This window comes from Esox lucius, chromosome 23, assembly GCF_011004845.1.
Source record: "Esox lucius isolate fEsoLuc1 chromosome 23, fEsoLuc1.pri, whole genome shotgun sequence".
Classification (NCBI taxonomy): domain Eukaryota; kingdom Metazoa; phylum Chordata; class Actinopteri; order Esociformes; family Esocidae; genus Esox; species Esox lucius.
This window is the reverse complement of record NC_047591.1, coordinates 4093640-4107357: the sequence shown is the minus strand read 5'-3', so window position 1 is coordinate 4107357 and position 13718 is coordinate 4093640. Positions and strand designations below refer to the sequence as shown.

At 45.5% G+C, this 13718-nt stretch overlaps 2 protein-coding genes across 3 annotated transcripts; one reads left to right on the top strand and one right to left on the bottom strand.

Moving 5' to 3' along the window:
• Positions 1-794: 794 nt before the first annotated feature.
• On the top strand, positions 795-12496 carry gpr37b (G protein-coupled receptor 37b). Of its 2 annotated transcripts, XR_002195957.3 has the most exons (3): positions 795-2561; positions 9159-10070; positions 10391-12496. XR_002195957.3 is itself a non-coding variant. In XM_013140108.4 (2 exons), exons 1-2 carry the CDS (start codon positions 1524-1526, stop codon positions 9972-9974), a joined length of 1854 nt encoding a protein of 617 aa, XP_012995562.2. In that variant the 5' UTR covers positions 795-1523; the 3' UTR covers positions 9975-12496. The 2 variants fall into 2 exon arrangements, 1 of the variants encoding a protein (XP_012995562.2); XM_013140108.4 differs by having other exon boundaries at positions 9159-12496.
• Positions 10094-11265, bottom strand: LOC117593807. Its single transcript, XM_034290255.1, has 3 exons — positions 11230-11265; positions 10376-11184; positions 10094-10127 (listed from the first exon to the last, which is right to left on the bottom strand). The coding sequence occupies exons 2-3, from the start codon at positions 11164-11166 to the stop codon at positions 10094-10096; spliced, it is 825 nt and encodes a 274-aa protein (XP_034146146.1). The 5' UTR covers positions 11167-11184; positions 11230-11265.
• Positions 12497-13718: the final 1222 nt, after the last annotated feature.

Sequence of the window (13718 nt, the reverse complement as noted above, 5' to 3'; positions counted from 1 at the left end):
TGGAACATGAAATAAGGTCAAACCTAGAAAATTAGAATAAGTTATGTGTTCATACGGGTTTGGTTATATCATAATGGTGTGTGTTCTGCTTTAATAGGCTGAATTGAGACCAGGGGTCCTCACAAGGATAGTAAAGAGTGTCTATTTCTTGTTCGGTATAGGTTTAGGGTCACATTTATAGGTTGAGCTTGTGTTAAAATTTAGCTTTATAAGGTTTATGTATTGCAGATTAGGTTAAATAAATAAAATAAAGGTTAGGGGTAATGCACAACTGTGTGTTTGTGTGTGTGTGTGTGTGTGTGTGTGTGTGTGTGTGTGTGTGTGTGTGTGTGTGTGTGTGTGTGTGTGTGTGTGTGTGTGTGTGTGTGTGTGTGTGTGTGGATTGTTGTTACTATTGTAAATGTTTCCACCACATTCCCTTGTAGGAGCTTAAACATGCTCTTTCTTGTCACTCTGCTCACAACCTTGTTTTCGTTTTACTTCATCATGCCAGAGGCAGGAATCTTGTCAAACAAGTATGTTAAAACGAAATAAGAAAAAAAGAACTGTTACCGAGATAAACAATTAGATAATCTAATTAGCCTTCTAATGTATTACGGTAGCCAAACTGGCCATATTAATTTTCATGGGATGATACATAACTATTCTGCATATTCATGGACTATCAATGTACGTGTTTAGACTCATATGATAGGCTACTGCAGTCTGCAGCTGTTTTGCACAATAACTGATATTCAGCATAAACCCAAAATATCATAATCCACACAGAAGAAAGTAATAGTGTTGATGGTATGTCGTAAGCCTATATGCGTTATCGCCACGGGTAAATACACATGTTAATATATTTATCTCGGGCGCGTGGTCGGGCGTGGTTGGCTAGCAGCGGCTGTAGTCTGGAGGCAGGATCTGATGGATGCGGAGTGACAGATCGGGGTTAGCAGCCAGGGGAGTCCATTTTCCTCCACAGTCACCCACCCCACCTCGGTGCCTCACGGAGCGGACAGAGAGCCAGCCAGGGTTGCGATCTCTTCCAACTCGCCGCTGTGTCACAGAAACACAGCCTACCAGCAGTTGCACCGCACTGCCGGGATTAAGCCCGACCCAACCCTGAGCCAGTGCTGCCTGATCCGCAACTCTTACCAAGGGAAATCAGATGGTCTGCAGATGAGGGACACGTACGCGACTGTGTTGTTCTGCGTGCGACATGTGGCTCAATTAGGAATATCTCGTTTGGTGAGGCATGGCACTTTCTAATTGACAAGGTATAGATCTCACATGAGGTGTCGGCTGCTGCTTGCACAACTGACTTGCAACAGAACTGCAGCACGACGGCAACCAAAACCGAAGCGCTGTATTTAGGTATGAGCTACAAGTTTGCAAACCGTAAGGTGTTTGTTATCCACGTTGGGCTGGTACGGTTAGTGTAATTTTAATCATTATGGGTGTAGATTGACCGAGAGCTTATTCTCGTCACCGAGATAGCGATGGCTTTTTGAAGGGGATAGCCTCTACTAGTCTGCGCTATGATCTGGACCATGCCGCTTCTGCTGCTGAGGACATTGTGTGTGTTGTTGGGGAATGCACATGTATTATCTCTCAGAAATAATGGCGACATACGAACTAGAGAAACAGCGGGTGGTTTTGAGCTTAACGCAACAGACGAGACCCTTCAAACAGCAATTGAAGAGGGTCGTCGGAACACGGTATACGACAGCATTCGCTCGGGGGGACACACCACAGGTGCAACCTATTCCAAACAGACTCTCCAAAAATGGATGAAACATTTTAATTCAACTTCTGCGAGACATTTTGGATTAAAACAACACCACTTTAACAGAACACTGACGCTGGGGGATTCCTCCGCGACCCGACACAGGGACCCTACGCGCCGCCACAACAAGAGGATAAAGTTGAATAGTGAGATTGGCGTGGCCGCTGCCATGGGTACGGCAGGTGGATACAATACAGCTAAGCCCCCATCAATGGGCCAGCCACGCGGGGGACAACTGGACGGCGACAGACGTAAAAGAGGGACAAAAGACGAGCAGAAAATATTTAAGAGGGGGAGAAAAAGGTTGAACAAAAGCTCAATGGCTTTATCTGAACGCGCCCCTTTCTCTCCATGGGCTCCAATGCCCAAACCCCTAGCTCTCACCTCCACCGACATCCCTCTGGACTTTTTCACCAGGAAAAATGAGATGTTTACATACCGGGAGGAAAACCCTTGGGATGCCACTCCGATGACCCCTCCCAACACAGGGGATTTTGGAAACGAAATCAGAAACCCATTTTACCCCGTGACAAGTGAAACTTTTGGAGCATATGCAATCACTGGCGTTTCTGCCGTCATCTTCCTTGCTGGAATAGCAGGGAACATAGCCATACTGTGCATCGTATGTCAGAACTACTACATGAAGAGCATCTCCAACTCTCTCATAGCTAACCTGGCAATCTGGGATTTTGTAGTCGTATTCTTCTGTCTGCCCCTGGTCATCTTCCATGAACTGACTAAGTCCTGGCTACTGGGAGAATTCACCTGTAAAATCGTGCCGTATCTGGAGGTATATATTCCATTCTATTACACATGTTCACCTAGTATTTGTGGAAGATGGGTCAGGGGTCATCTGCACAACAGTTATCTTATGCATAGGCACAACTTCAAATAGTACTGCATTGTCTGTAATATGATTGTCATGAAGGATTGTCATACTTTTGTGTTCCAAAAGTCTAACTTGACTCTAATCCATTGCGCCTAAACACGGTGGATTAGCCGCACTCAGCACAATGGTAAACAAGACGAGTTTCTGGCCTACCAAGCTCAGATGTCGCCTCAACTCAAAATGACACCCGATGTGGGACTGCTACACCTGCTGGTTGCTGCAGAGGAGTAGCTCCCCTCCCCTCAGGATAGCTACACTTAATCCTCCTTTCCATCTCTCCTTGTCCCTCTTTTGTTTTCTCTCTTTCTCTCTCACTCACACGCACACACATACTCTCTTCACACACACACACACACACAACTCTGTTTCTCTGCTATATCTCCATCACAGACACATACAAACTCCTGAGGCTAAGTCACAATCACCACACCCAGTTTCTAACCATCTGCCTTTATGCTGACTGGGTATCGGTGGGATGCAGTGTTCAGCCAGCATGTCCACAGCAATGCCTTTTTATTGTGAGGCCAATGGAATTATGCCATTATCCTATTCCCATGACTCCTAATGTCTTGCAGTGTAGTAGCAAGAACTGGGGGAGGACATATTGGGTGTCTGCTGCAGAGACAGGAGTGCTGGGGAGTGGATGAGGAGAGCTTGGAGAAGATGTCTGGCTAGGATGTGTTTGGAGTGGGGTGTGTGGGGGCGGGGGGCCATGCATCCATGTGTCATCCGGTCACGCGTGCGTGTCCTCAGCCCAGCGTGGTTCTGACTTGATCCTGTGTGACTGTATGTGGGTTAAGTGCGGAGTAAAGTCACTCCGCAGGCAGAATGTGTGAGAGAACACTCCACCGGGAGGAGAGGAAGCCTCAGGCTGCATTACCCACTGACTCATATCTCTCTCACACATTCACACACACACACACACACACACACACACTTGAACTTGACATTTTATAATCAGCGTGGGGACCCCAAAAATGATTCCCAAATCAAAATCCTACAATTCCTACTAACCCTAGTCTTGTGAAGCCGTACCTCCAAATCTGAACTTTTGTATTTCAAAAATGATTTCAGTTGAGTTAAGATTGTTTTGGAATTTTACATTTCAACAACCCTCGCATGCTTTTTGAAAGTGCAGTAATTGTTGTGTTTGCCAATTCCTTCAAAATCAGGCTCTATATACTGTTGTAGAAAACCCAGCACACACGTCCTATTTTATCCTCTAAAACTAGTCTGAAGTCTGGTCGCACGACTGACTGACTTGACAGAAGCATGCGGTTTACCAAAGACACAGAATACATTTACATAATGTGAAGGGGTTTAAGTCAGCAATTTCCAGGCAATTCCAAGGTGTTACTATTAAGATCTATTGAGCGCCATTTGGAACTCTGCCTAAGTAAGGCATTTGATTGGGTGACATGTTGCAAGCCAATACTGGTTTACCCATTTAAGACAGATTTGCCTGGCCTAATATAGCATGGTGTGGTCTAAGAGGCTCCCCTAACCCCCTTTATCTATGTGTAACCCAAAACCAAACCCCTAAGCTAATTCTAACCCGTACCCCAGTTGTCAGTTTGACCGTAAATGTATACCCTTAGCTGAAAATAGCCCTCATGAAAACACCAGAATGTTTTTTTTTTGTTCCCACAAGTTGGCAAAAGTAGTAAAACCTGTGTATACATAAATACACACAAACCTAGACAAACACTCACAAACACCCAAGAATCACCCCACACACACAGACATGTAGAGACTTGCATTTGCACATTTTTACACATTTTAGTAAATCGTAAGCTATCATTAGGTACATGTAGGTACATACTTGTGGTAAGTACATTTCTCCTCTGTAAAGAAGCTATCAGCAAAGACAGTGCTAGTATGAAAACACGAGGGCAAGCTTTTGTTTTTTGGAAGAGGTAACAAAAACACTCAAATAAATTATTCAAGACACTCATTAAAGAGGTCGATTTTCGGGTGTTATTTGGAAGATGGTCACTGCTCTCACCCTCACGCACGCTCAAATGTCTCAATCCTGAGAGTCCAGAGTTTTGGACCGGCTAACGTTACGATGACAATGCCTTAGAGACCACTAGAGTAGCAGGAGGGCTGCCCCTACTAGTCCACTGAGACGTGAACAATGCCTCTGTCATTGACGGGACAATCTTTCTGTCTCTGGCTTTCTGTCTGCAATGTTCGGCGGCACCCGTTTATCTAGTCAAGTATGTGCTGGCTTGTGGGGTATATCTACTGAGTCGGAATGGAGGAGTCTGTTGTGTAAGGTCAATCACGGCCTGGTCTAGCGTCTGTACCCTACATCATCAGCCAGAACCAGTCTCCAGTAGTAACAATATTGCATGTTAATTTCTCCCGAAGTGACCAGGAGCTTATCTTGACTGCTCTGAGGGGGAGAGAAACTCACAGGATGAGCAGAAGAAGCCGTTACCAGTCCTGAACGGTGTGATATATGAGTCACTGTCGGACAGTTCATCACCCCATTCCGTAGGCTATGTTTTATATTGCCAACCCTGTGCTGAATAGCGATACTCCGATGCAAGCTGTAGAGAATTTGTCTCCGGCAGCTTTGTCCATTCTCTGTGAGAGCGGCTGGGAGGTCGAGGGGCTGCAGTCTGCAGTGTGATATTCTCCACCCAGTCGAATAGACGTTCCACTAGAAGGCATTCAGGTCAGAGGGGCCGAGCACCTGAATTGCATCGGGATTGGTGGGTTGCCCGAGTTTGGTCATGAGATTGGGTTTGTGTTGGAGAATCTGTATGTGTGAGAGATTGAGCATGGATGTGTGCACGTGTGTGTGCGTGCATGTGTGTGATGAATGTCTAGCTGGTTCAGGCTCTCCCTGTATCATTTGCACACTCTTTTTCTCACACAGACGCGATTACAACCTCACCTGCAAAAAAAATCTCTCTGTCTAACACCCACACACACACACACGTACGCTTACCTGCAGACATATAAATCATCTCACTCTCTGTCTCACACTTTTTAGGTATTACTAATATTGATGGGAACCCAGATATTATTGCAATTTAAAATCCTATTTTCCCATACATAAACCTTAACCTTACCCAAAATCTTAAAACCAACACTAATTCTAATCCTAACCTCAACCCCAATCGTGATTGTTTCCCTAAACCTAACCGCTGTGCTGAAAATGGTTTCAATCCTCCTTGAAACAGACAAAATGTCCTTAAAAGGATTTTTGGTCCAAATCAGGATAGTCAAACCTGTAAATGCAAACACACACACACACACACACACACACACACACACACACACACACTAGGCGTTCTGTGATTCCAGATGGGTGGGATGGCCTGCCCACCACTGATCATTGCTCACGGCGATCCTCTCTCTGCTGGCGTTCACTGTAATTATGGAAAAGACTCCCACCATCACTCCCTCCCCCTCTCTCTCCCTCTCTCTCTCGCTCACTCACACACACGCACACACACAGACATTCACACACAAACACACAAATGGACACACGCTTCCAACGACACAATCCCTCCTACCCCAGCATGAATGTAGTAACACAACCAGGCTAACCCTTCCACACAGAAATCACCACTGGGGCCAACAGCAGATAGACAGCCCCATCACTAGTCTTGCATGCTAACGGGCACATGCATGGTCATTATTTGGAAGATAGGTTAATTATTCAGTGTATATTATTAGTGTTGGTGAATAATGGATGTTGGGTGGTAATTATCCCATTCAGGGCTTTGTTAGTTAGTGAATGAGTAGATGTTTAGTTTAAGAGGACCACATCACACGAAGCATAACTCTGAAAATTGAATTACTGATAAGAGCCAATATCAAACATTGACTTATTTATAACTATGTGAATCATGCATTGGTGATGGGGATTTTTTTTTTTAAATCTGTGAGACTGTTTGGGCATGGAAATGGATCAGTGTTTTGCAAATGTGTTTATTTAATGTGGATCCTAGGAAAAGTAGCTGCAGCTTCAGCAGGAACCGATGAGTATCCAAATAAACAATGAAGTCATGGATGTTATTTTTGACATTTCATCGTATCATCATATCATGTAGACAACATGTTGTGTTAGTTGGCTGTACCTGCGTGCCTAAACTCTTGTCCGCCAACTCCTTGTTACAGTCAGTTTGTTCATTTCCATGACAGATCCAGATATTTTTGCCTCTGCAGATGATATGTATTAAGAAATACATTTGGAACATCTACATTTGGTGGTAATAGGTCTACGATGTGGAGGTCTGTGGCAATTCTCATCACTGGCATAAACCAGAACGGTATTCTCAATTTAGAGCTCATTTTCTACAATGTATTTTTATCTGAGCAATAACCATACATAAAACAGGGTTAAAACTGAAAATTAAATCGCTGTTGTTACAGTTCGGAGGTTACGTCATCGACCCCTGCAGCTAGCCTATTTCTCCCGGAACTCAGGTCCAGAATTAACCCTGTCAGCAGGCTTATGCGAGAGGATCTGCGCAGAGAGACTGATGATCCCTGTGGCTGCCAGGGTCATCTCCTGTTGCGTTACAGTCTTGGGAATGAGGCAGAGTGAGTGTTCATGACACACAGTCAGCCAGTAACAGACCGTAACTGTAAACTCCTTTGTCTCAAGCCCGCTCTTGGCGGGTGTGCGTGTGCGCGCAACACATTACCCCATTCATCAGCAGACAGGTGTCATAGCCATGACAGCCGCTCAGGATCCAACATGGCCGCCCGCCGCGGGTCACCCAGTTGCCATTAAACTCCAATTAATAACACAGGTTTTGAATGCAACTGCTCTGGGGGTGGGGGGGGGGGTGCTTAATCAGCAGAGTGAATGGCTCTTTATTTAACCAGCGACTGGGGAAATGTCTAAATCACCTGCTTTACAATCCAAGGACGGGAGATGGAAACAATGGCGGCGTACTGGCTGGCGAAATGGTCACAAACAGGCGGACATGACAGGGGTTAGGTAGACCGGGAGGGGATTTGCCAAATTGGCCCGCTAATCATAATGAAGATGTCAGGCTGTTGTGTGGATAATTAGGACAGGGACTGGAATAGATGCAGGCACGTACACACACACACACACACACACACAGCTCTCAGAAAGCAATGTTAGCTCCAAGCTGCATCCGCTGCCATGGCTGTTGGCCCATATCTCTTATCTGCATGTCTTTAGAAAGCTAGGCGTTTTGATATTCTGCCCTCTCGTGCATTCTGAAATCTGATCAAATAATTGGTTGTTCTGTTTGACCTTGTATCGTTTGACTTCAGCCCATTGTTATGCCTGTGAAATATTTACCATGTTGGCACCTGTGCATGCGTGTCAATGTGTACGTGTACGCACGAACCAAGCAGGGAGGTGCCCAGGGACAGCAAGCTGGGACACAGGAAATGGTGCCGCATTGGCCAGCAAGCTTTCTCTAGCTGTAATCAAACACAACAACCTATCACAAGGTCCAACTGAAGGTCATCAATAGTCACTAGGCAGACTACTAAAGAGGCATTTTGTTAACATTGAGTTTGTTACTAACTCAATGTTTAAACAGATGCTGTTTTTTAGATTATTGATTAAAGTTTTAATACATACTGAAAAGTTGTGCTCCTTTGAAGTTTACCAGAGTAATACAACATTCAGGGTACGAAAATGATTTATGAAAGGCCTAAAAATACCTTCTCACATTCCTACACCTTTTTCTTGTCCACCAGAGCATAAGACAGCATGGTGGTATTTCTTTATCTTTGATAGGTCTCTCTAATGACTGGCTGTTAGAGGAAGTGCTGTTCCTGCACATCATTAGAACAGTAGCAGGCCTGGAAGAAATCCATAGTTTTGTTTCTCCTCACTATCTCAGAAGGAATTTGGTGTTCGGGAGTCTGTAGCCTCTGTGGCCTTAAGGGGTTGAGTGGGAAAACATTGTTCTAATTAGCAACTGGGGAGAGACGGCAGATCGAGAGGGAAAGGAGAGCGAGGGAGAAATGGAAAAGCAAAGCAATTCAAAGTTTGTGAGAAAGGGTAAGGAGTGTGAGAGGGTGAAAGAGAGGAGGAAAGGCACAGGAAATGAGAAAAAGGAATTAAGGGGAGTGAGAGAGGGAGGTCTCCACAGCGTTTGGTTTATGTAGCAAACTGCAGCAGCGGTAATCACAAGGCGGGACTATACAATCATCTGGAGTTGGGTCTGGCTACTTATTATTTTTGTCTAGTAATGGCCTGGCACATCCTCGCACCACAACACAGACTAAGTAATTGCAGTGGCTGTGGACTACGTTCAAGTAGCCTTTCAGAGTCTAACCAAAGCAGAGCAAAGACCTTAATTCTGAACAATTGTTTTCTATCGGGTTAGGCCCTACACACCGTGCAGGCCAAGAATTGCATTTATCTCTGTTAAATTTAAGTAACGACGACAAAGTGCAATCATCTGTGCTATGTCTGAGGTAACATTACCTTTCTTGTTGGACCATTGTTTAGCCATTAACCATTACTCCCTGTATTTCTCTCAGGTGGCCTCCTTGGGTGTGACCACCTTCACTCTCTGCGCTTTGTGCATCGACCGGTTCCGCGCTGCCACCAACGTCCAGATGTACTACGAGATGATTGAGAACTGCACGTCCACCACGGCCAAGCTGGCAGTCATCTGGATCGGCGCACTCCTATTGGCTCTGCCCGAGCTCCTGATCCGTCAGCTGGTCACGGAGGAACCTGCCCTCCCGGACGAGCCGCCGACGGATCGCTGCGTGGTTCGCATCTCCACATCGCTCCCAGACACCCTCTATGTCCTGGGCCTGACCTATGAGGGAGCCCGCCTCTGGTGGTGCTTCGGCTGCTACTTCTGCCTCCCCACGCTCTTCACCATCGGCTGTTCCCTCGTCACGGCCCGCAAGATTCGCCGCGCCGAGCAGGCGTGCGTCCGTGGCAACAAGAAGCAGATCCGTCTGGAGAGCCAGATGAACTGCACGGTGGTGGCACTGGCCATCGTCTATGGCGCCTGTGTGGTCCCAGAGAACATATGCAACATAGTTTCGGCGTACATGGCGGCCGGCGTGCCGGAGCGGACCATGGCGGTCTTGCACCTGCTGTCGCAGCTACTGCTGTTCTGCCGGGCGGCTGTTACTCCGGCGCTGCTGCTGTTGCTTTGTCGCCCGCTGGGAAGGGCTTTCCTGGACTGCTGCTGCTGCTGCTGCTGTAGCCACAGCCACTCCACGGGCACGGCCAGCGACGACAATGAACACGAGTGCACCACCGAACTGGAGCTGTCACCCTTCAGCACCATACGCAGGGAGCTCAGCAACTACACGCCGGCCGGATCCAACTGTTGAACGCTCACACAGCCAGCGTTACCCCGCAGAATCCAAATAAGTCTATAAATTGAGGCCAGGTTTCCCCAACAGGCTGGGATTTTAAAGTTTACAAATGTATGAATATGATTGATAATCCCTCATTTCAGATACTGTCTTAAGTGAATTCGACACCTATTTACAGTAAATACAGGTCACTGTCACAGGTCAACTGCATTACACTTAAATGCCTTTGAGTAATGATTACTACCTGCTAACTAAACTTCCAGTGTACATTGGAAGTTTATTTAACCCTGAAAACAAAATATTATGCCTTGAAAACAGCCAAATACATAAAAATCTGATTTTTGCAACCACATTTTATTCCCACAAACACTAACGAATATCGCTGGTTTTTTTTTTTCCACCAATGATCTGTGTACTGGTCTGCCATCCAGGCATCTCTGTCCACCAGATGATCTGTGTACTGGTCTGCCATCCAGGCATCTCTCTCCACCAGATGATCTGTGTACTGGTCTGCCATCCAGGCATCTCTGTCCACCAGATGATCTGTGTACTGGTCTGCCATCCAGGCATCTCTCTCCACCAGATGATCTGTGTACTGGTCTGCCATCCAGGCATCTCTCTCCACCAGATGATCTGTGTACTGGTCTGCCATCCAGGCATCTCTCTCCACCAGATGATCTGTGTACTGGTCTGCCATCCAGGCATCTCTGTCCACCAGATGATCTGTGTACTGGTCTGCCATCCAGGCATCTCTCTCCACCAGATGATCTGTGTACTGGTCTGCCATCCAGGCATCTCTCTCCACCAGATGATCTGTGTACTGGTCTGCCATCCAGGCATCTCTCTCCACCAGATGATCTGTGTAGGCATCTCTCTCCACCAGATGATCTGTGTACTGGTCTGCCATCCAGGCATCTCTGTCCACCAGATGATCTGTGTACTGGTCTGCCATCCAGGCATCTCTCTCCACCAGATGATCTGTGTACTGGTCTGCCATCCAGGCATCTCTCTCCACCAGATGATCTGTGTACTGGTCTGCCATCCAGGCATCTCTCTCCACCAGATGATCTGTGTAGGCATCTCTCTCCACCAGATGATCTGTGTACTGGTCTGCCATCCAGGCATCTCTGTCCACCAGATGATCTGTGTACTGGTCTGCCATCCAGGCATCTCTCTCCACCAGATGATCTGTGTACTGGTCTGCCATCCAGGCATCTCTCTCCACCAGATGATCTGTGTACTGGTCTGCCATCCAGGCATCTCTCTCCACCAGATGTATACTACAGCTTCTCAACTGCGGAGTCAAAACTGCTAAAACTGCCTGCCCTTCACAACAGATATCAAACGGCTTGACCACAATCTATGCCCGAAATCCTGAATGATATTCGACATCTGGACGAACTAAACAGCTGTCCAGTTGGAAGCTAGGACCACTCAACTACTGCATAGGATAATATAACGCCATGAAACAACTAATGTATATAACTGCACGCATGCAGAGAAAAGGTGCTAGGACGAGCTATGTACATCGGCAGGGAGCAAACAACATCTCAACAGCTGTACTGCCGGGACAACTACTCAGAAACCCAACTGCACTACCACACTAAAACCACATGCTACTAAGCCTAGACCCGGCACAGACAATTGGTCTGATACTGGGACCTGACGTGAACGGACAAAGCGGAACACTAGAGACAGGACTATACTGGACCGGGCTGAGCTGGACTGTGCAGACTACAGTAGGCATTGCAAATTATTGGCTAGAGTGGACTGGGCTGGACGGAACTCACTCAAGTCACACCTTGGTCCAGGTCTTCACTCGCAATCTCGTTTGCGCCCTTGCCTTACTTACGTACTGGACTGTAAATACAGTATATTACACCACCCTTAATGAATCTACCGAAGGAATAACAAAAGGATATGAAGTAGGGATGTATGGATATGACACGCATATTGTAATTGTTTTCCTTTAACGCGCATTAATATAACTGTACTAGTCGTAGTTGATTTTTGCCTACAACTCTGCACTGCCAAACACCTTTCCTCTCTTTCTCTATGTGTCGTGCCCTTCAGGTAGCATCACAGTCAGTAGCCCTGTTTGTACCCAGCTCATACATGCATCCTTGGTCCTGATCTCGTTTGTTTGTAAGATCTGATTGCAAGTCTTTCAACTGTCTACACCTGCCTGGAAATCTGGGCCTAATCAGAATGTGGATAATATCAGTTCAAAGGACTCATGTGAGAATGAGGTACAAACAGTGCTAGGGTCTCTGTCTCTTGCGTCTTTTCTTACAGTAACTTATTATAAATGGCTGAGTGTACGGTGTCGTGATTCAAACTCTTGATATAGTCAGTGATTCATGTAATCTGTTTTATGGAACTTTGTGAGTATCTTCTTGACTCTGTCTGTATTTGATACCAGAAGATGTAAGCGCACACAGTCATCTGTCTAGATTCTGGTTTCTAAATAGATTTTTTTATATAGCCAAAATAACTGTCCCTTTGATTAAAAAGAGAGCTTTTGTCTCTAGTGCAAAACTGTGTCACTTTATTATATTTTCAAGTGTACAAATTTCTTGATATTACTGAACGGAATATAATATTCCTCATTGCAATTAGAATTTGTTTTTGCATTTACATCTTACAAACACCGAGTGTAGAACACCAAAGATGCATATTATTCCTTATGCTCATCTGATTGTGTGATACAAGGATGACGATAGCAAATCGCAGGATTGACGTGCATGAGTCTGTTTGTGGCAATAAGGAGAGGTTATTGTTACAGTATGATTATTATCCCCGTAACAGAATTTGCTTTCTGTGGAAGATTAACCAGAGACGGGTCTGTTTTACAGGACTGTTCTGTGTACCCAGCAAACCCCATTCACTCTGTAGAAGTTACTAGAACATTTGTCCGTTATGTTGTGGCTAATGCAGCATCATCCCAAAAACATCACTGATACATCAGGTTAACTGGAAGCCTAGTTTGATGGTTTAAGTTATATTATGTGGTTGTTGCACAACATTTCAGTGAATGTTAGGATGACATTCCAAGCATATAAATGTTTAAAATCAATTTAGAAACAATACTTGAATATATTTCCTTTTATTTCATAGGTTAATCCTAGCTAAAAGTCTGGGGATCGTTCTGGTTTGCTGGGGATACTGCTGCACTCCCACTGCTTTGAGGAGGTGGTCTTTTCTGTCTCACACCAACACACATCCGCTCTTTTATTTGATGTGGCAGAGGGAGAGCAAAGAAGATAGAGAGAGGGATCTGCTATTTCTGTCTGGAAATAAACAGCTCAGAAGGACAGGAATAAATAGACTACACAACTTCCTATTACTGACAGTGAGATGTTATAACTTCAGACTGTTTAGACCCACTGACAATTCATACAATCAGTCCTCTGACATTTTATCAAAACATTATTACTGTATGGTAACATTCTACTGACCATCAATCAGCATTCAATAATCATTATGCTTACTAATAATGGCTGATCATATTGATTATTGTCATTTTGTGGGGAACTGTCATATGGTAAGTGTAATCTGGTGCAGAACTGGTAAATCAGGCTTTTCGCCTATGTCCTTTCCCTCTCCGATTCAAGGAGCTAAATGAACATCCTGAGTATTGGTAAGTGAGAGGAAAGACTGATCTTAAAAGGCCAATTGTCTGAAATGTCTTCCTTCTCCTGTTCTCCATCTGATATTAAACTGCATTGTGAGCTAATGCTGTCCCAGATGGCAGGGAAG